Source organism: Crocuta crocuta, unplaced genomic scaffold (genome assembly GCF_008692635.1).
Source record: "Crocuta crocuta isolate KB4526 unplaced genomic scaffold, BGI_CrCroc_1.0 scaffold112, whole genome shotgun sequence".
Taxonomy (NCBI): Eukaryota; Metazoa; Chordata; class Mammalia; order Carnivora; family Hyaenidae; genus Crocuta; species Crocuta crocuta.
In genome coordinates, this window is record NW_027528818.1 from 5440009 (window position 1) to 5463937 (window position 23929).

Below are 23929 nucleotides of genomic sequence, written 5' to 3' on the forward strand. Positions count from 1 at the left end.
AACTATTTCTCTCAAGGCCATATCTGCCTCATATTAATTTTATGTAAGTTAAGGACAGCTTTCGCCATTTGCTTGGCCAGCTGTACAGGAATGATACTGAATTGTGTCTTCTCCTCCAAATTCACATGTTGAAGCCCCAATCCCCAGTACCGCAGAATGAGACTGTAGTTGGAGGTTTGGCCTTTTAAGAGGAGCTGAAGCCAAAACGAGGCCGTAAGAGGGGGTTTTAATCCAACATGACCAATGTCTCTATATGAAGAGAAAATTTGGAGACAGAAAAAGGCACGAGAGGTGTACGTGCTCAGAGGAAAGGCCGTGAGAGGACATGGTGAGATGGTAGCCATCTGCAAGCCAAGAAGAANCCAACATGACCAATGCCTCTATATGAAGAGAAAATTTGGAGACAGAAAAAGGCACGAGAGGTGTACGTGCTCAGAGGAAAGGCCGTGAGAGGACATGGTGAGATGGTAGCCATCTGCAAGCCAAGAAGAAAGGTCTCAGAAGAAACCAGACCTGCCAACACACCTTCTTTTCGGACCTCCAGCCCCCTGTGAGAAAATTAGTTGTTGAAGACACCAAGTCTGTGATATTTTGTTACGGCAGGCCTAGCAAACAAATGACTTTACACTTCTATCACTAGGAAACCTAAAGTGAGCATTACAAGTGACTATTTTTCTTCCAGTGTGTCTTTATCCTTCTGGATAAAGTCCGAACTTCATAATATGGCAAACAAGCTTTGCGCGATCTCTTTGGCTCTTACTTCTTCAGCCTTGTTTCTCAGCTCTTGCCCTTGCACCCTGGCTCAAGCCAGACACAACTTTCACTTAGAAGCCGCACCCTCATTCTTCTCTGGCTTCTTCCCTTACTGTGAATCTAAAGTCTCAGTTTCCATTTCAGTCCCTGTCGGACAGAGGCGTGCCCCTCCTTTGGGTATTCCTTAGCACCAATGCCCAAAACAAACGAACCTGACCTTCCTCATCCGCTTTTCTTTCCCCTCCATTCTGAAAGCTTTTGAGTCTAAATCTTACTCACTAATGCACCCCAGTGCCTGATATATAACCCAGCACATAGTAGGGGCTTCATTAGTTGAATCGAAGCATGAACAAATTTGTGCAAGAACAACCGTTATTGAGGGCCTAACCTACATAAGACGGAGAGGACAGAGATATGTTCCAACCAGATTATTAGTTATGTTCATTTGTTAAGGCTGCCATAACAAAGTAGCATACACACTGGGTGGCTGCAACAACAGATATGTGTTTGCTCACAGGTCTGGAAACTGGAAATCCAAGATCATGCTAGTTGTCAAGAAGATTGATTTCTTTCTACCTTGGTTTATAGATGGCCATCTTTCGTGTGTGTGTCTTCACATGGTCTTCCCTCTGTATTACCTTTGTCCTAATTTCCTCTTATAAGGACATCAGTCAGATTGGATTAGTGCCCGCCCTAATGAACTCGTTTTAACTTAATTACCTCTTTAAAGACCCTATCTCCAGATACCGTTACCTTCTGAGGTGTTCTGGGGTTAGAGCTCCAACATATGAGTCTGGGGAGGGCACAATTCTGCCTACAACATTAGTCATGAGCACTGGCTTTATAGATGTTTGCCATTTGGGGTATCCTGGGGTGAATGTAGACTACGAGATTGCTGAGCCCTTTGGAAAATTATTTGCCATAGAGGTTCAGTAATAAGTGTACATTTTCATCTAGAAAGGGGAATTTTGGAGTTGATCGTTGTGTTCAGGGGTTGGAGTGGGCAATTGGACATCCTAAGAAATCCACACCCCCAAGAATAGAGTAAAATCTCAGAGGACTAAATAATGAAAACACTTCAGAATCTGATGGGGATCGCCAACATCACCATCCTCCCTGGAAATTCTCATCCCGAAATGGCTGGTACTTGGTTGGCCCCCGGAAGTTTGGTGGTCACATGTCCGGATCCTATCCAGGAGATGAAAACAGAGGGACCAAAGGCTTTTTCTCTGATCTCCAGTGTTCATTGACTTTCAGGACTAGGAGAACTCTGTGGAGCACGATCAAGTCTTGTCTTTGGGCTTCAGATTGGACATAGAGGATTTCCACCTCTGCCCTTAAAGGGATAAGAAAAGGTGGACCCAGGCTCAGCCTTGGTCACTCCCTGTACATAATTGAAAATGCTGCCCACAGAAGTCAGAGTGAGGTTGTAGGGAAGAGGCTGTATAAGTGACTCTGACTGTTGCTATAACAACAGTACCTTGGTCTAATTTCTTTTGAAAAATGAATTTCAGCTGGTGGGATGAAACCAAGCAGCTTCTCCCCACAGATGAATGCTCTGCCCACAGCCTTCAGAGCTCTGCTGTCTGTGGATTGAGTGCACGGGGCCGTGCATGCCGCTGCCTGGTTGAAAATGTTCAGAGCCAGTTAAATCACACCTGTGTTCACCAGAACGCGAGAATGTGCCTGTGTGCATGTGGACATCTTCACCCACGGGCCATTCATCCTGGAAAGAAAAATTCTCGACTTCTGCCTTGCCTCCCATTTGTGAACAAAGTTACTCGAAGGGCATGTAAATAACGGCAATCACCTTGCTGGTAAATGAAGGCGAGTTCCCTTAGCTTTCAGCTGTGGAGTAAAAAAAGAAACCTGTGATGGAATGAAGGTCTGGGAGTCAGGCACTGTCTAGAAATAAGAATAACGTCCTGTTTGCTCACTCGCTGAGACGGGGTGTGTGCGGGCAGGAGGAATTGAGAATTCTCTTCCAGGAGGTAGCTCTGAGCTTTGCCTCTGCTTTCTTTCCTCACAAGAAAGAGCAAACATCTGACCTCTTTGAGGGAAACAAGAGGCTTTTCACAGATAGGAGACCTCATTGTAGTACTTCTGTTTTCCAAAGGGAGATAAACACGTGCTGGGATTTATGCAAAAGCAGTGTCAGGTCTGGGTGCTGTTGGCTGTCTGTGTCCCCTGAACTGGTGCAGAACATACGTGCCACTGAGGAAAATGGTCTCCTGGAAGGGGCTAGAAACTAAAATGAGAATTTCTCGTTGAAAAGAAGGGACATTTTGAGTAAACAGTGAAATAAAAATATTCTTGATTTTTTACCCAAGGGAAAGAAAAGTACTCAGCCTCCCTGAAGTATTCCTCCTTCCCGCCTTCCTACTCCCAGAGAATAAACAAATGGAAATCTCATGCTTAGTTCTGACATGCCTATTCTTCGGGCTGTGTTGGCGTAAGTCTCCAGCTGTGAATGATGCAGATAAGATCTGATCTTTTCATTTGCCCTCTTCCTCCCTATGGCTTTTTCTTCTTCCTTACCAGCCTCCTTCACACTCATTTCTTTATGGCTCTAAATAATATCCCATTAGGAATTTCAGATTGTAATACGAGGTCATGCATATAGACATGTTTGAATACATAACATATGCATGACTTCTAGTAAAAGATAGCAGAGAGATTCCTAAGAAAATTGTTTCTTGTCCTTAAAAATAAATGTAACATAATACACATGTGTGTGTTTATGTATGTGAAAAGACAGAGCAATTCAGGTTCAAATTATGGAATTCCGATGGCAACCACAGATCTGAAGAGCTTTTCCAACAGCCAGCTACCAAGTAAAGGAAGCGGCCACTGGGATGCACACATTCACTCCCTCTGGAGGTTTTCAGGGCTGCAGCGCTCATCACTTCTCACACGCATGCTCCATTTGCAAGAATAACTCTTTCCTCGCAGAGGAGCTCCGTGCTTTTCCGTGAATCAGGCAGACCTGGCTGGAAGACATGAACACACCGTCCCTAGACCGCCGTGACTCAGGTGTCTAAAACACTGTCCCAGAATCTCTAAGCAAGGTTTGCTCATGTTTAATCAGGACAGGAGTCATCAGGCGCAGAAGAGCAGAGTAGATGAGAACAAGCGGAACTAAGAGAGGCTCTGCTGTGTGCCCTGAGACAAAATACTGTCCTCTCTGAGCCCATTCCTCATCCATCACAGAGTAGTTGTGAAGATTAATCAAGGTAATGTATGTAAAGCACTTAGCTTGATGCCTGATACCAGGTAAGCTCTCAGCCAACTAGAATATTAAATGACAAGAATAGCTTGAAACACGTAGTAAGCAGTGAATCAAATTCTTGGGTACAAACTTAGAAGTTTAGAGGCTTCTAGGGGTGCCTGGGTGGCTCAGTCAGTTAAGCGTCCGACTTCGGCTCAGGTTATGATCTCACAGTTCATGGGTTCGAGCCCCTCATTGGGCTCTGTGCTGACAGCTCAGAGCCTGGAGCCTGCTTCAGATTCTGTGTCTCCCTCTCTCTCTGACCCTCCCCTGCTCATTCCGTGTCTCTCTCAGAAATAAATAAAACATTTTAAAAAATTAAAAGAAAAAAAGAAGTTTAGAGCCTTCTAGTAAAAATAAAGGGAGGAGATTTGAAAATCAGATAACCTTGGCATTTCAGAGATAATAGTCCCGGATTTTAATGAGCAGTTAATAATTGTTGAAGTACCCATCGGAACTACGTGTATGAAGCTCATGAAAAATGTTCTAACTTCAGATATAAAAAGTACATAGGATTTGTGTGACTTGTGATGAAACTATAATTTATTTGTTCAACTGAGAGAAAGCCAGGAGCCTGTATGAACATTTATGTATTTGGAAGCATGGAGATTTGAGATCTTGGGCCTTAGCATTTCTAAATGTCAAGGGCCCTGACTGCCCACTGCTTATGTTTTATGATCCATTCTCAATATGTTGTGTACATTCACTTGGTGCTTGTTACATGTTTAAGAATAACTAAAGGATAAAAGCATACATAAAAATTCGGCTACACCCACACAAATTTTAAATGCTTTTAAAGAAAGAGTACCTTACTCTCGCATCTCGCAGTCGGAATTGGGCGAGCATCCATGTTTCAAACACTGAAAAGAAGCACGATCACTCTCGTGTACACCTCACACTACTTGGAAATAGGGTTTTAAGTCTGACTCATAGCAGAAAGGAAAAAGATCATGGTCATTTCTAAAAATAACCTCAAAGTCCCCCAGAATGTTCTGCATGGCCTTTGAGCAGGGGACTAAGCAATGCCCCAGCATTCCCCTGGGCCTCGGTGGTGGAGGTTACAGATGCCCACCAGGAGGGTGAGGCCCCTTTTAAGATGATCCTTTTCTTCCTGGAGCATTCAAAATGGAGATTTCTAACTGTTCATGGCTGGCATTCCGTCCAGAGACCCAGCGTTTCCTAGTGATCAGGCTTAGAGAAACTGTACTCTGGGATGGTCACAAGTATAGGTTTTAAACTCTTGGCTTTCGGGAAAACAGCATGTGTGTATGTGTGTGTATTTTTTACTTCATATGACTTTTCTTATGTAGTAAAGTTGTTTTCTCTCCAAAATAATGTCAGGAGTGTATAAGGCTGACAAGGGAAGAGTTCAGGAGTTGTGATAAGATTGCTCTTTTTCATTTTGTGTTGCTCTGCCCTTCACATAAATCTCCTTTTTTTTTTTAAGTTTAAAAAAAATTTTTTTAAATGTTGATTGTTTTGAGAGAGAGAGGGAGACAGAGCATGAGCCAGGAAGCGGCAGAGAGAAAGAGAGAGAGAGGGAGATAAAAATCCAAAGCAGGCTCCGGGCTCTGAGTTGTCAGCACAGAGCCTATGTGGGGCTCAAACTCATGAGCTGTGAGATCATGACCTGAGCTGAAGTCAGATGCTTAACCGACTGAGCCACACAGTCGCCCCCACATAGATCCCCTTTTAAAAAGATACTCAAAACTTTTTTGACAAAACTGTTGTCAATAAATGTGTTTTGTCTGACGTGTTTACTTTGGGTGTGGTCTTTGTTTTTAGGACTGAGTCTACCCCTCAGCACCTGGCACGTGAGTACACAGCATGCCCTCAGTGCATTTGAATGAAAGTGAAGGGAAGTATAGAATATGGAAGGAAAAAAATGGTCCAGGATATTACTTTGTTCAGAGAAACCCACAATGTAAAAACTAAACCTTTTCATGAAAAGTCTTATAGAAATCCAGCAGGCTTCTACAGAATTAGAGGTCCCCTAAGGTTTGAAATAAAGCAATCTAGAGCATTGTTTCTTAGTTTTGTTTGTGAGCTGTCCCAGATGATCACCAATTAACTCAGGAGCATTTTATATGGACATTGGGTTTGTGTGCGTATGTGTATTTTTTAAAAAATCAAATCAACAATTTTCAGGATGTCAGTACTCCAACAGAATTCTTATTCTAGATCCAAAGTTCCTGGGCCAACCACTTCAGAGGAATTGAGGTTTTTATTAAATTTCTTTAGGGACACCAGAGTTGTTCAGCAGGTTAAGCGTACAACTCTTGACTTCGGCTCAGGTCATGATCTCAGTGTCAGGAGATGGAGCCCCACGTTGGGCTCTGTGCTGACAGTGTGCAGCCTACTTGGGATTCTTTCCCTGTCCCTCCTCCCCTCATGTGCATGTGGCCTCTCTCTTTCTCTCTCAAAATAAATAAATAAACTTAAAAAAAATTTCCTTAGATACCTGTGCCTTCAGCATGTGTCCTACTCTGGGTCCCACCTTGAGCTACTAACTCTGAAACTGTACAAATGGGACCAAGAAATCTGCATTTTTAACAGTTCTCCAGGTCACTTTACAGTTGGATAATGAATGGCCTGGAAAACTGAACCTCTAAATAAACCTCAAAAGATCCTTTCTAAGGGCGCTTAAATCTGGTAGACAGTTCTGGAAGTGTTTTTTGCACACTATTCATATTCTAATAAAATACCTAACACGTGAGTACTCTGCGTCCCTCTTCAAATACACTAAATAAGCAAGTCAGATTTATCCATGTGTTCAAAAGCTTATGATCTGCTGGTAGAATGAGAAGAGAATAACCCTATGAAAATTGATACAGTGAATCATCTTCTGGTTTGATCAGAGCAGATCAAAATGACCAAAAAGTTCTCTTTGAGCCTTTAAATCAGTTATAGAATCTGCAAACTGAAATTCCAGTTCATCTTCAAGTCCTGGGACATGGTTGTATCTCTGATGAAAGTGAGTGAAGAAAGTTCACTCACACTTTTGGTTGGTGAGTGCAAAATCCCTTAAAGCGTTGGTATGGAAATTTAAAAATCAACCATGAAGATATCCAGCATTTTGAGTTCATACACTTGTCAAAACATCTGACCTTGGTAATGGCACATGAAATCTCTGTGTTTCAGTTTCAGCCTTCCTTTACACAGTTTTATTCATATGCTCTCTGGTTGTTTCAACATAGATTCCCTGAACCCTTAGATTCCTCAAAAATACTAAGGAAGGGACAGTCCACAAGTCATTTCCAGCATCTTAAAATAACCAAAATAAATTGTACATTTACTTAATTATCATGAAAATAAGAGGCAGGCCAACATTTTCAAGTGCATACTTTGGGGAATAATTACATAAATTCAGTGTAGTTATTTGAGAGATTTCCTTAGCATTCATTTGTACAGACTCACGAAAAAAAGGGAAGGCAGTTACAGTACGATGTGTATAAGAACCCCATGGGAGCACGTGGAGGGTCCCCAGGATCAGGACTTGTTGTAGGGGCTGTCAAGAGTGACTGTATAGAAGGTAATGTATAAACTGAATTGTGAAGGACAAATAGAATTGGTAGGATGAAGAAGTTGAGTAAGAGTATGTATAACCTATGTAAAGGCTCAGAGAGACAGAGAATGAGCCCTGTATGTCCTGAGAACTGCAAATAATTACATATAGCCAAAGACTTAGAGTTGGTTAGTGTTGGGGGACAGATGGAAGGGAAGAAGATTAGAGGTGATACCTAAGACAGGAGAGGTAGGTAAGCAGAGATGAGGACTGAGTTGTGGAGGGCCTCTGTGCTGGATTTAGATGATGCTGAAGACAGTGGACAGCTCCAGAAAAGCTACAGGTGAGGAATGGGCATGATCAGTTTCACACTTTACAAAGAAGTTCACAACCATAGTGTACAGAATGGGTTGGAGGGAAGCAAGCAAGCCTGGGGCAGAGAGAGTCATTCAGGAGCTTCTGCAGAACTCAGGAGAGAAGTGTTGATGATCTGAACTAATGCAGTGGCATTGGGGGTGGAAGATGAAAGTAAAATTCGAAGATCATAAGAACAGATAGTTCTTGAGGTTTAATTGGCTGTGGGTGGTGGGAAGAGAGTAGAATCAAAGATGATTCCTGAAAACAGTGTGAGAGAGGGTTATGACGATTAGCTTCGGAGTCCAGTGCTGGTGATGAAGGCACAGCCAGGCTCTGCCATCCAGGGTGCAGGTGTGGTGTGGGCTCTGCAGTCAGACCTGAGTCTGAATTTGAACCTGGGTTGAGCCACCTCCCCCTCAACCCCAGCTCTGTAATTTTGTAATCTCGCTTAATCTCACTATGCCTAAAGTTCTTTCTGCATAAAACAGTTACAATAAGACCTACCTTTTAGAATCATTAGGTGTAGGAGACAAGGAATCTGATGGCTTACCTCAATGGCTTTCATCTTAAAGACTTCATTATTAATAGTACCATCATGCTCTTTATTTCCAGGCTCTGTGACCCTGCCCAGTTTCATGCAAAGTCAGGGACAAGACAATATGAGTTGCTTTGAGCTTACTAGCACTGCTACAAGCCAAAAGGCAGACAGAATCTCTTTTATGGATATTCTGGCCCGGGGGACCCCTAAGGTAGCCCCTCCATGTCCGCAGAGTCCTGGTAATCTTAGCTATGTTCCTCGTCCCTGTTATGGGTGTCATCTACCCCTCCCTGTCCACCCCTCATTCCACCTCCTCCAAAACACTGACCTTTTCCCTGTAGAATCGTAAGACCCAGCACATGACCTGTCCCAAAGGTTTTATAGGAGGATAAAATATGATCCCGTGTGAAAGTGCTTTATAACCCCAAAGGCGAAGCTATTCTTCTTACTACTGGTCTGGCTGTCATATCACCCCTCCCAAACCATTCTCTCTCTCTTTTCCTCTCAGTTTCTCTCTGTGTCTCTCAGTTCCTTCCTCTCCCTACCCCACCCCCACTTCTGTCTCTCTCTGTCTCTCTCACATGCACACACACGTGTGCACCCACACACACCACAGTTTCACACAAACACAAGCTATCGAGCCACACGGTAGATGAGAGACTCATGCTCAAGCCATTATGGAGAAGGAATTCTTTCCTTCAGTGTAACTGACACATGATAGCAGCCCATATTGTCATAGGCACCAGATGAACAGCGTGCTTCAGCCTCTGCCACCACAGCTTCCCTTAATGGGAGAAAACATTTATATGTAATAATAGTAATACAGGAACAAGGGAGGTGATGCTTAATAAAGAGTTTCTGTGATTCTTCCACAAGGGCACAAATCATACTAAGAGGCTTCCAGCTTTGTAAGGCAGAAGAACCAGGGACTCTCTAAGATAAAGCCATTTGAGCTGAGACTCTTATCTGTGTCCTTGGGGGGCAGGGACTCACAAGGATGCCTCCATATTCGGTGAACAATCCTCCTGCTCATTGAGCAGAGTGCTTGTGAGTTCCTCAGCCTTCTCAGGCTTATAGGCTCTTCCTCTTCCTGCCTACTCTCCTTCTATCTTCCAAGAGGGACATAAGAGAACTAGACTCTCAGGCCACCTTTCCATACAGCAAAGGATGATGAGACAGACAATAGGGATGCTATGATTGCTCTATTTTGGACACAACTAAACAAAACACAGAACTACGACATAACATATCCAATGATGTCTTTCTTATATCCCCAAATGCTGATACATGAAATGTATGTCAAGATGCTGGTTAAAGGGGGCAGCGGTAGAGAACATTAGCCCCCTCAAGGAAAAGGAAATGCTCAGCAGCCCCATTCAGGTCACAGGCTGAAAATGCATTTGACTTGAACCTCAACAATCTAGTGTTGTTGTACAATCTAGGACATGAATGCATTAGCACTTGGACTTGGGCTTGAATTGCAAATTTGATTTTTGTTGTTCATATTAAAAAAGCTACACCAGATGCTTAGAAAACATTAGGATTTTGCCAGCTAGGGAACAGAAATATTATCATTCTACCTATTTGTATTTTAAAGACCCAGAAAGTAATCTGTCTCAATTGCAGTTATGACTACGGTATCACTGAATTTTAAAGGCAGTAATAGCTAAGGCTTTGTTTGGTGCCCATTGGGTACCAGGCATCAAGTTAAGTGTTTTCCATATTATTACATTTAAGTTCATTCTCACAGTAACTCAATGAGCTAGAAATTATTAACCCATTTTGCAGATGTGGTAACCAAAACTTAGGAGAAGTTAAATAAATTTTCCAGGATTCATTCATTTAACAGATAATCATCGACTATCAACTATGAGGTACTAGAGATTCAGTAGTGAACAATACAGAAAAATCCTTCCCGTCATAGAACTCACTTTCTAATGGAAAGGATCATAGCTAACATTTATTAAATACCAGACAACATTTATATGTATTAACTCTTAGCCGGAGGGAGGAAGTCTTAGGTTTGAACCCAGGCATTCTAACTACTGGGCCAAGGCTAATGTTTTTGTATTACTGCCCTATACGTCTGTACCCAGGTAGGACCTCTCAGCTGCGAAGAGGTGAAACTTGGGGTTCCCAACCAGACCTACCCTTCAATGTGTTCTCAGCCACCACTGTTTTACAGAGGAACAAACAGATCATTTGTCTTTATTTCCCCATCCTGCCCCATCCATTTCATGGTGAACAGAATGATGGACGTGAACTTTCTAAAATCAGTTTCATTTGTACAAGTGCTTTTTTTTTTTTTTTTAACATCCCTTCAAGTGGTGCCAAGGGCCCCAAGTCTTCTCTTCTTTAGGCCCTAAAGCTATGATATTTGAACTTGCTGCTGTGTGTGTTAGAGCTACATTCAAATATCTGCCATACCTATGATCAAAACTACGATTTTCTGGTCTGTTCAATAAATAACATAATTTTCTAGCAGTTGCTACCTAATATGATGGATTGAACCAGTGTCTTCTTTGAAGTCAAACTCCAGTGTGTCCCCTTGTTTTCAGCAATTCTGGAGCTTCTACCAAGTGAATGCAGACAGTGTTCTGTGCTGTGATTAAACATATAAGATTTAGGGACAGGGGTTAGACTGGATTTTTATTCAAGGACCTTTTCTGTTTACTTTTGAAATAGAATTCTCTACTTATGAGAGAATAGCAATAAAATGGCACTGCTTAGAATCCCCCACATCATCTGCAGATTGGTTTTATTATACATAGGGTTCCTCTAGAGACTTGGCAGTTCCACATGTAAGTGAAGAATGGGGTCAGAGGGAATTTTGCTCCTCTCTTCCTGGCTTCTATAATATATTACACCTTTGCGAAGAATAGGAGAGTGCCCAAGTGAAGGACTGCTCTGCCTCCCCCCTCCTCATGCTGCCCTGCCTTCATCTCCATAAAGTTACTGAGACCCCTTCTAACCTGACTTAGCCTTCCTTTGGTCATTCAGCAGGAACTTCCAAGGAGCTACTCTTCGCCAGACTCTTTCACCAGAGCCCCACGCATTGTCCTTTTGTGACAGAAAGGAAAGGGGCAGACAGATGAATTAGGTTTATAGTTAATAAATCTATAGAATTAGCAAGAGTTTGCTTAACTGGACTTCTCAGATAAGTCCAGCTAAGTGAACACAAAACTCTTCAAGGTAAGAGTTTCTATTACCAGGAATGTAGAGTCTCCAAGTCTGGCATTCCTTATAGTCAATAGGGCTGCCTCCTGCTCTGACTAAAACTCACCTCTTTCAGCTCCTGTGAACTAGACAATAGAATTAATTATTCAACTTGCCATTGCTTATTAACCGCTTCTATGAACCTGAACACTAGGTGCAGCCCCATGGATACACAAGAAGCAAGTCAGTCATAGTCCCTACCTTCTTGGAGCTCACTAAACACTTAAGCAGTTGTCCCAGAGTATGGTAGAAGCTATAATGGGGAAGTGGAGATTGCTTGGAAAAACTTATTCCAGGATATCCAACCCAGTATAGATGGGTCAAAGAAGGTACCTAATGTAGTTAGAGTGCAGATGGGATGTAATATTTCCTAGATGAATCTGAAAGGTAGGTTAGCTATTAACCTGGGGGTGGGGAGAGATGAGGGGAAGAATATGTTCCAAGAAAAAAAAAAAAAAAAACCAGCAACATGTACAATGCCCTGGAGGCAGAAGGAAGCTTGACAGATTTAAGAAACTGAACAAGTTTCAGGGGAGTTGATAGAAACTGTTCAGCAGGGGACAGGCAGGTGATGCCAAACAGAGAAGCAAGAAGATGAGTCTGGAATGATGAGCAGAAGCCAGGTGAAGTAGGCTCAGTCTGGATTTTAATCTAAAGGCAATGGAAGTCATTTCAGGGTTATAAACAGAAGGGCACTATATTTCTTGAAAGAAGTGGCAGTATAGAGAATAGATTGTTGGAGAACAAAGCAATGGGCAAAAGACCAGATGAAGGAGTGAAAGGACAGATGAATGGAGGCAAGGCAAAGAGAACAATTAGGAGACTATTGCAAAAATCTCGTGAGAGAAAATGGTATTCTGGTCTAGTATAGTGGCAGTGAGGTTGAAGATGAGTGGGCATATTAGAGGGATGTTTTAGGTATAGAATCCAGAGGACTTGGTGGTTGGAGATGTGAGATGTTTTGAGAATAACGCTCAGGTTTCCAGTTTGAGTAGCTGAGTAGATATTGAGTAGGGAACTGGGTAGATACTGAGATAATTAACATGGGTGGGGATCATGTTTGATAATCAGCTTAATGTTGAGACACATTGAGTTTTGGACGCTCGTGAGGCATCCAGGAAGAAGACATGGAGTTAGTGGAGCTCAGCAGAGAAGACTGGACTGGATACGTTGTTACAGGTCCACCGGCTTAGAAAAGATAGTCGAAGCTATTGTAATAGATGTGATCATGTAGACAAGCCTGTAGAGTGGGCAGAACAAAAGGCATAAGACCAAACATTGAGGAATCCCTTCACTTAGAGAAAGAATGAAGACTACAAATGATACTGTGAAAGAGCAGATGGAGAGAAAGAAGGAAATCCAGGAAAATGTGCTACCGTGGAAGGCAATGGAAGCATGCTTTCAGAGACGTGTGGGCTGCTGTATCACAAGGTGCTGGGAGGTCAAGTAAATAAGAACTGAAAGGAAGTTGTAGGTTATGTTAACCATTAATCTTCATCTCTGTGCTAGTCAGTAAATGAGTTAAATTCCATATTCTTAGAGGATTTTTCGTGTTTTTAAAAAATATTGTTGATATAATTCCTTGATGTCTTCAGTTAAGATGTGAGAAAAAGTTAAGATGGGGATTAACATCCTCCTCAAGTAGAACACATTTTGGTCCAAGTCTCAGATTTAACATCACTTTCGAAAATAATAATAGATGCCTCTGCTGTAAGAGAAGTACTGCCTTTAACTGTCTGTTTTTCTTTTGTTCTCCACCCTCCAGTCTTTAGTGTTTTCTGTCTCCTAGCCTCATAGGCTCTTCTTTTGGGTAAAACCTTTTCCCACAGAATTTGAAGCCTGGCTACTTTTGAACTTAGACGCAGAACATCTTTCTTGTGTGTTATAAAGCATTTAAAAGGTAGTTCACAGCCATAGCATATCCCCTCTCTCAAAGGGTAAATGATGACCTGGAGATTTACTTACCCTCTTCACTGTGTCTTTTCCAGCTCCAAGAGACCGTGAAAAGGAAGTTGGAAGGAGCTCGATCACCACTCAATGGAGACCAGCAGAATGGGGCTTGCGATGGTAATTTTTCTCCAACCAGCAAGAGAATACGAAAGGACATTCCCGCAGGGATGGAAACCATCAACATGCCGCTGCCTTCAGCTTCTCCTCTTCACCAACTTGACCTGAAGCCTTCTTTGCCCTTGCAGAATAGCGGAACTCACACGCCCGGGCTTCTAGAAGATCTAAGTAAGAATGGTAGGCTTCCCGAGATCAAACTTCCTGTGAATGGTTGCAGTGACCTGGAGGATAGCTTCACCATCCTGCAGAGCAAGGACCTCAAACAGGAGCCTCTAGATGACCCCACTTGCATAGACACATCAGAAACCTCTCTTTCCAATCAGAACAAGCTGTTCTCAGACATTAACCTGAATGACCAGGAGTGGCAAGAATTAATAGATGAACTGGCCAACACGGTTCCTGAAGATGACATACAGGACCTGTTCAACGAAGACTTTGAAGAGAAGAAGGAGCCAGAATTCTCGCAGCCGGCGACGGAGACCCCTCTCTCCCAGGAGAGCGTGAGCGTGAAGAGCGACCCCTCTCACTCTCCTTTTGCACACGTCTCCATGGGATCTCCCCAGGCGAGGCCCTCTTCGTCGGGTCCTCCCTTTTCCACCGTCTCCACAGCCACGAGTTTACCTTCTGCTGCCAGCACTCCTGCAGCTCCAAACCCCGCCAGCTCACCAGCAAACTGTGCTGTCCAGTCCCCTCAAACTCCGAACCAAGCCCACACGCCGGGCCAAGCTCCACCTAGGCCTGGAAATGGCTATCTCCTTAATCCGGCAGCGGTGACAGTGGCTGGTTCAGGGTCCGGCCCCGGGGCCGTGCCCAGCTCCGACATGTCTCCAGCGGAGCAGCTCAAGCAGATGGCTGCCCAGCAGCAGCAAAGGGCCAAACTCATGCAGCAGAAGCAGCAGCAGCAGCAGCAGCAACAGCAACAGCAGCACCAACAGCAGCAGCAGCAACAGCAACAGCAGCAGCAGCAGCAGCATTCCAACCAGACTTCGAGTTGGTCTCCTTTAGGGCCTCCGTCCAGCCCCTACGGGGCAGCTTTCGCTGCAGAAAAACCAAATAGCCCAATGATGTACCCCCAAGCCTTTAACAACCAAAACCCCATAGTGCCTCCCATGGCAAACAACCTGCAGAAGACGACAATGAATAACTACCTCCCTCAGAACCACATGAATATGATCAATCAGCAGCCAAATAACTTGGGTACAAACTCCTTAAACAAACAGCACAATATTCTCACTTACGGCAACACTAAGCCTCTGACCCATTTTAACGCAGACTTNGCGCGCACCTGAGTGAGGAGCAGAAGCGCATGCTCCTCCTGAAGCAGAAGGGAGTGATGAGCCAGCCCATGGCCTACGCCGCGCTTCCGTCCCACGGTCAGGTAAGCGCGAGAGCCACGCGCCGTTGGCGCCGTTGCATTTCACACCGTCCGCCTGTGATGCGCTCCAGCGCGACCGTGGGGACGGGCTTTCGTTGCCTGCAGAGTCCTTCCTGCAGGACCTCCTGTGATTGCCAGGTTTGGGGTGTTGTTGTTGTTGTTGTTGTTATTTCCTTGCTTCTAAGAAATGGGAAAGGTTGGCATAGTAGACTTTCCTGTGTCTGAATGGAATTAAACTTCTCTCATTCCTGCCAGCAGAGAAGCAACTGGAAATTACGTGAAGTTCTCACTCTGAGAGAGGCAGGCGATAGAGGTCACAGGGCAAAACATGTGGATCCTTCTGTGGCTTCTCTCATGGGCTGTATGGTCCTAGCGCCCGGGTGGTGGCGAGGCCAGAGCACTTAGGCATCTCTGCATCAGTTTTATAAGGCCTGAAACCCTCTTCACTTGTCTTACCAAATGGTGAATAGTGGAAATGTGGATTCTTGACGTTTAAAGGTGGGGAGAGCTTTCTGTATTTTCAAAGGGAAATGGAGGATAGATTTTTGTAGGACCATTCAGCATTTAAACATGAACTAGCACAGTTAGAAGCTATTTCAACCTCCTGACCTGGGAGTGCAATAAAACCACTCTGATTCATTCAGCTCTAATTCAGGAAAATTTGATGGTGAATATATCTTAGTGCTGGATCAAAATAAATTCTCCTCTTTCACCCCCGTCTTTCTTTATGGCATCCTAGTTTAGGGGTGTAGGGCTCTCAGTGATCTGTGGTAACAGCAAATGGCAGTCATGGGGAGTGTGAGTCCTCAGTTGACAAGCATTCACTCCCCTCATTCTGACCAGTGTAGCAAACAGCCAAAGCTCCTTTCATATGTATATGTGTATATGTATGTATATATATATGTTTAATTTATTTATTTATTTATTTATTTATGAGAGAGAGGGGGAGGAGCAGAGACAGGAGACACAGAATCCAAAGCAGGCTCCAGGCTCTGAGCAAGCCATCAGCACAGAGCCTGACGAGGGGCCGAACTCATGATCTGTGAGATCATGACCTGAGCCAAAGTCGGACGCTCAATCGACTGAATCACGCAGGTGTCCCAAGGAGCCACAGCTCCTTAAACACCTTATCTACCTTGAAGGAATAAGGGAGTGGGGAAATGCACTGATCTGCTGACTTTCCTCCAACATGGGTGAACTCACTGGGGCCACCATTTCACTCCCAATTGCTGTTTTGTGCCTTAGTCCTTTTAGGATGGTGACATTTGCCTCGTAGTTGGGGATTTTGTAGAAAAGTCTTCGCTTTAAGGGCTCTCACGCGCAAACAGGTTCTAACTAGTGCTTGGATGTGTGTCCACAATTGGAAGCACTCAGCGCTGGGAAGTACTACAGGCAGATCTTGCATCACTAGGGGCTGTTTGAATCTTGCGTCTCCCAGTATGGCGGCCCCACCCCACACCCACCTTCCCTAAGCTCTGCACAGCAGGAGCTGGTGCTGGCCTGCAGAGACAGGCCTGAGCTCTGTGGCTTGATGCTGTCCTTCACAGCCTTCCAAGCCCAAAACCTCACAGTGGTTTCTTGTCTGCACATGCCGGCCAACTCCAAAGAAATTCTGTCTGGAGGAATAAAAATATAGTTGGGTTTACACCAACTGTAATCAGCAGCTGGTAGAAAAACACCATTGAAATGTGAGCTTTTATGTGATACCTTTGGAAAATGCAACATTTTATATGCTTCAGTATTAGGTTCTGAAGGAGGTAAAAATATAAGCAACATATAGGGGTATTTGTTGTAGCCCAGACACATCAGAGGTTTATGAGATCACAAGCTGTCAAAATGGTCTGTTGTTAATCTTAATACAAATTGTGCTTCTACATTTGCTGTTTTTACGCGAGCTACAGAAAGGTATTTCCTCCAAGCCAGACCAAAGATGATTAATTCCACCTCACAGGCTCTGAGACATGTGGGTGAGATGTGAGCCCATCCTCACTCCCCACCCTCACTAAATGTCTTTTGAAATTTGCTAACTTGGGATGAAGTTCTTGTCTTTGCTGGAACACGAATTTTAAAGGTACTTATTTCAGGTCCTTATGCTTGCCTGACTGTGAGTAACTGAAGCCTTGAGCCGCAGAGGTCATGTTTTGAAAGGACTCAGTCAAGTGTAGAAACAAAAGTGATGGTTTTCTGGATTAAATCTGTGGGCTCCTCCTTTATTCCTTCCATCTCACGAGGTACTTTCAGGGTAGACAGAATCCTCCTGTCTGAGGCCTCATTAGAATAATCACTTCTTAACCTCAAAAAGAACCATCAAGCAAAATGCACACTTTTTAATGAAATATTAACTCACCACTGTTTGAAACAAGCTTCAAAATACATATATAAACATGTGAATATCTTTCTGCAAACATACCATTTATTTCATGCTTTTACCTGATTGTGGAGCAGTATTTACATAGCTCTCAGAATAGTTAATTACACTATATGCGAGTACATTGCACAAATACGAGCTCAAATTACAGGCACGATATAAAATATAATTATACATAGGTGTAGTTCAAATTTGTTTTCTGCTGTTGCTAGTGAAAATTCACTTTACTCTTTGTTGGCCAAAAGGAGCACGACCAACACTTAGTTTTAATGAATGACTTGAATGTCAAAGCCAATAACACTAAAACATTTATTTCAAAGTAATTCTCTTATACAGATGTTTATTTATTTGGGATATTCACAGAAAATGCCATTTCTTTCAGAAATGAATAGAAATTCACTCACCTGGATTTTTTTTAAAGAGGGAACCAAAAACTAGGAACAAAAAAAATCTTATTTAAAAATTGCAAATATGTTTTATCTAGTAATTCCACTACTCAGAATTCATAGATTATTTCTTGCAATTAGAAAATTAACCAAGGATTTATGTACAAAGATTATGCTCATGATGTTAACTTATGATAGTGAAAAATGGGGACCAAACTAAATATTTTGGAAAAATAATGTACATGAAAATCAGGATAATTATGAGTGATTAATCACATGGAAATGTTCATAAGATGAATGAAATAATAAGATCATATGATAGCTTATATGTTACATTCCAGATTGTGTTTTTCAATGTGTATAGAAAAATATTGAATATCTAAAATATTAGGAATGGTATCTGGGGTCATGAAATTATAAGTGATTTTTATCTTCCTCTTTATACTTAACTGAGTTTTCTAAATTATCTATCATATGTGTATATTAATTCTATCATCAGGAAAAATACTTCTTAAGCAAAGGAAATCCCCTATTTTAAAAAAGGTTTATGCTTCACTAATTCTTTTTTAAAAATCTTTATTTATCCACTTTTCCAGTTGGATTGAAACGATACTATTATTTTCTATTCATTTACATATACTCGTTGTGAATCCCGGCTTCTAGAGATGGTTCTAAAACCCACTTCCCCACACTCACTCTCTTTTCCTTTATCTTTCTGCATCCTCTTTTTACTTATTCTCTTAATTCCCATAAAATGTCAGCTAAAACAGTGACAATGGAACTATCAGTAACATTTCCACCATTACAAGTTTTTGAATCTTCTCTGGGTTATGTTCTTCTGTTATTTCATTGATCATTCCTCCTCTCTTTGCTTTTTTTTTTACTTTCCGGAATCTCTGTTCATCATATATTGGACCTTCTGGATTGTTCTCTGATTCTTAAAGCATGTGTTTCTGAGTTGAAATAACCAGAACTTACTTTGTTCATGTCTGTCTATTATCTTTCCCTAGTCTCATTCTCAAAGACAAGATCCTTCTGTCTCTCTTTCTCTCACTCTTTCTCTTTCTCTCTCTCTCCCTCCTCCTGTCTCTGCCTCTGTCTCTCTTTCTCTGTGTATGTCTGTCTCTCTGTTTTCGCTGTTTTTCATGGTACCTAACACTGTGTCTTCAACATAGCAGTGTTTAATAAATCATTAAACATGGCAGTTATCAAAGTTCAAGCCAAAACTGTGTTTACTTGATTATCAGCTTCAGTGGAGAGAGCATTAGTTAAAATAACACGGAGCTGGTTTTGAGATCAAATAGAAAAACTGGAAAGACAGGTCTAAAAAGAATCCTGTGATAGGAGGTGGTTATCTTAAACCAATAGAACAACAGTGAGTTTGTCCCAGCAAACTCGGTCTCTGTGTCTGACAAACAAAATGACAATGGAGCAACTATGAAAGAAGTAAACCAGAAGCAAATGACCGCCTGCTGGTCAAGGAAGGTTACAGGGATACCCAAAGGCCAAAAATAATTCCACCCTGGAACAGTGGAAAGCGAATCATTTCCAAAATGTGATGCTAATTTTTAGTAGTTACTATCCTAGGACTAGATAAATCATAGACTACTGTGATACTTTGTTCTTTACACGGCATTTGCCATGTGTGTGGCTGTGGATATCATAATGAGAACACGTATGCTCATATTTTGTAGAATGTTTTCCCCTTTCAATTTTATTTTGCCAAAATTTGCTGGGTACCATGTGAGATATATTATTATGAGCTTTTAGCCATAAAATCTACACAAAAAGAACAGAACTCCAGTATTCACAGCCATCTTGGAAATCTCTTTGAAAATACATTTCCCTTGTCATTAAAAACCTGGAGCCCCTTTAGTTTCCTCAAAATAGCGTTGTTTATTTTATCCAAATAATACATGACATAGTTTCAAAAGTCAAATAGTACTTCTATTAGGGGAAGGCTTCTGAGGGGAAGCAGGAGTGCACTGCTTCATCCCCTCCATTCTTAAGTTGTTTTCTCTTATTCATCTCCATCAACTGCTGTGTCTCAATTTTTCAGTTATTTTGTTCTATAGAAGATGAGGGTTTAACCTGCTCATACTTCCTCCTCACAAACAAACATAACCCCCCTCCCCACACATAGAATCTCTCTTTTTCTTTTCTGCAAACACTCAACATAACTAGTTATAGTGCAAATTATGATTTTAAAGTATTCCATATTTACATGAGTGATTTTTACATTGCACATTTACAATTTTCTTATGCAGCATACTATGATTCTATTTCCTTTCTTGTACAACTTTTTGTTTTCCCTGGAGTTAGTAATGACCTTTTTTTGATTGGTGTTTTCCTTACAGCTACCTTCGATCCATCCTCAAACTTGTCTGACTCTGTAAAACTTAAGATACGATCAAATATCAAACAATCTGTTTTTCTTATATTTTCTTTTCTATTTTTTCTCTCTCCCTTTTCTCTTTTCTCCCTTTCTCTTCCTCACTGCTCTCTTTCTTTCTTTCCTTCATTGTGTCTCCAGAAGGTTTATACCCTCTTGTTCCAGGCTTCTTCTGTTTACAGTTTTCTTAGTCTGCTACTTAACTGAAGTCTTATAACTACCCTTCATCATTATTTCTGGAATGTTTCACCCCTCTCTGAGTCACATTACCCCTTTTTTTGATCCCTCCCTCCTCTTCCTTGGCTTAGTCTCAATTTGCTAGAGCACATCTTCAGAGCTTCTTAAGAAAGGGTGCTCTAGAGATTTTTTAATGAAAACTGTTTTTGAAAATAACTTTATCCTCACATTTTATGAACAGTTTGCCAGATGTAGAATTATAGTTTAGAAATGTTCTGTCAGAATTTCAGAGACATTTCTTCAAGATCCTGTGGCTTTCGTATTGTTGAAAATCTAGTGAAATTTGGATCCCCCATTCTATGCATGTAATTTGTTTTGTTTTGTTTTTTTCACTGAGAGCCTTTCAGACCCTCTCTGTATTCCTGAAATTTCATTATATGCCTTAATGTAACCATTTTCCATTTACTGTATCTGATGATGAACTTTTTCTTAAGAAATCTGGAAAAATGTCCTTAGGATGTGTTCTTGTATTATTTCTTTGATTATTTCTCCTTCCTTTTTCTCTGTTTTTAACTTTCTGGAACTTTTATTCATCATGTATTGGACTTCCTGGATTGTTCTCTAATTTTTGTATCTTTTCAGTTTTCCATGTCTTTGACCTTTTGCTCTATGTTCTGTATGATTTCCTTAACTTTATCCTCCAACTCTAAAATTAAATATTTCATTTTATTTATCACATTTCAAATTTCCATAAGTTCTTTCTTGTTCTCTCATTTACCCTTTTTGATTGTTGGACATTATCATTTAAATTAAATTATGTTTTCTCCTACTCTCTGCTTTGTCTCGGTTTCTCCCAAGCACCCTTTACCCATATGTTCATTTGATTTTTCTTTCTTTCATGTTAGGAGCTTTTCTCAAATGTCTAATTATTTTAAGAATGAGGCACGATATAGCTAATTAGTTGCTCTGTGGGCTTAGACAGAGCTTCTCATTTGCTATAGAGGGATCGGGCTAGAACCCAGCCATTTTACTGGGTCCATGTCTGTAGATTTTTTTACCCCCTATGGCCCATCAGAAAAGATTCCTTCAGTTTCACTACTGAAACTTGTAAATCTGGAGGCTGGCTTTTTAGAGCTGAGCAGAGGAAGGAAGTTGGTAGGTGGAGGCGATGGTGAGGGGTGTCTCACTAAATATTATGTAGACTTTCAGTCAGCTCCCTGTTTCTGTATGGCTCCTCAGTTCACCCTCAGCTAGGGCTGGGATCCAGGATTCCAAAGACTTGTGGCTTAATCTCTCTCTCTCAGTAGTATACCTTCCTACTTTCAGCATGGGGAATATAGCTGGTCGACCTCTTAATTATACAGAACTTTAACCAATTTTCCTTTTGTGTGCACCCCACCTCCCACCCTGGCATTTAGAGGTCCTTCTAATTTCTGAGAATTTATAGCATTCTTTGGCTTGAATCATCTTGCTTTATTTTTGGCTTCCCCTACGCGCAGGCTTAGATTTAGCCTTCTCTAAGCTGCTAATTGTTTACCACTCAGCCATCTGATACTCCTCTTCCAAAATTTTGTTGATACCCCTCAATTGCTGTTGCTATCTCCCATCCTCTTTGTTCTTGAATGTTTAATCATTTTTATCCCTTTATTTTCGTTGTAATGAGGCACTGGAGGAAGCCAAGATAAATGCGAGTGTTCAGCCTACCAGAGGCTCCCTCAGTGGCTTTCAACATTTTTCTGTCTGAATATCGAATATTGTCTAATGTGAAAATTTGTGTTTTACAGCAAATTTCACATTATTGCTCCTAACATTTTGGGCTTTAATAGAGCTGGTTTCAGAAAACCTAAAGTGCTCCCTTACCATAAAATTTACATATGTCACATGCATGCCTTCCAAAGGACAGCAGTGTCAACATGATCGTCGTGCTTCCTTAGAATAAGTTCTTGTGATTATAACCATTGAACAGTTTTTAGAATCTTGAAAATATTGACTTACTTCAAGGACTATAAAAACAATTTAGGTTCCCTGACCCTGACAAAGCCAATAGTATCTGGCGACTCAGATGCAAGGTAAAATATTGACAGAACACTCATCACTGACTGAGTCCACGGCCTTCCAGCTGAGGGGAAACCAGTGGGCAGAAGTGCTACAAAAATCTAGATAATAAATGAAATGTTTATATTGATGGGTGTAATAAGTCATTTCCATAAACACACTGGCATATTTTGAAAATCCTGATTGATATTCTGCCAGAGTCTTAGAAATATGAGGCGAATAGTAAACAGCAGAAAAGAAAAAATTTTAGGAATTTGCTATATAATAGCTTTGTGCAAGAAAGAGGTTTTAATTAGTACCTTAGGAGAATAGCCCTTAAAGACTTCATGGGACAAGAATATTCTTGCTTAATGAGAGCACTTACACCCCCAACAATCAGTAGTTCTGAAGCTTTTGTGGGCCTGAGAATCACCTGGGGAACTTGTTCAAGATGCAGGTAATCAGATTCTATTGCCAAAGATTCAGAGTCAGTACGTCTGGGATGGGGCCTGGGAGTGTGCATTTTAATAAGAAACCCACCACCGCTCCGTTTTCTAATGGAGAAATTATACATAAGATAGCTCTGAATCTGCAATAAAAACAACCTGTTTATTTCACACTCAATATTTGTATCTGGCAGCTATTGCCTTTGGAGCTATAAATTTTGTAGGGTCTAAGCCGTGTATCATTTCAAGTAAGATGGGAAAATTAGGTTACTCTGCACTTAATGGATTTCTTTTTCTTAGGATAGGGTGAAAATTGTAAGAGCTCAGATCTTGTGGATTCTAGCTATGTTTTGTATATTATAGAATTACTCCTGTTGATTTTCTTAATCGGACAAAGCAGTGCACCTTCCACTGTTCGCCACCACCTGGGAGAAGGGTGGAATTTCCCTCATCTCTCCAAGAGAGTGTTGGCTGTCCATTCCTCTGTTTCAGGACCAACTGAGGCTGTGGCCTTGTGTGAGCTGACCTGCGCATGGAATGGAAGTGTACACATTAGAGGAAGCACAGGCTTACTTAAGGCTTCTTTGGGGACATCCTCCTTAGGGCAAGACTGCTTACAGACATATCAGTAGAGCCAGGACTCTTCTGTTCCATATTCTGACACTGTTACATCAAGGATGGAATTCAGGCACACTTCCCAGGTATTCCTGAGCTTTAAGGAGGTGCTGGAGGCCTATTTTCATTCTATTTCCTGAGTTTGAGATTCCCTTCCTTTCAAGATCATTCGCTCTACCCAAGCCCCGCCCCTGCCCAATGCCTCCCAGTGGATACCTAGTGCATTCACACGTAAGAGAGGAGGTCCTGCTGGTTTTTTTTTTTTCCCTGACAAAAGTCTGTTGGACTAAGGGTCTGTCACAAGTGTGGAAAATTATGAAACTTGACCAAGTATACTGTCCTTGTGTATATTCACTTCTAAAATTCTAAATGTTATGGACTAAAAAAAGATACCAGAGTAATATCATCTACAGTATCCCACAGTGTGCACTC

General features: G+C 41.7%; 1 protein-coding gene across 1 annotated transcript in view; it reads left to right on the forward strand.

Moving 5' to 3' along the window:
- The window catches only part of MAML3 (mastermind like transcriptional coactivator 3), a 410507-nt gene that overhangs the window by 228323 nt on the left and 158255 nt on the right, over positions 1–23929 (forward strand). Inside the window, 2 exon segments of the mRNA XM_077755958.1 lie at positions 13626–14976; positions 14979–15082. Of these exon segments, the coding sequence (XP_077612084.1) occupies positions 13626–14976; positions 14979–15082 (1455 nt within the window).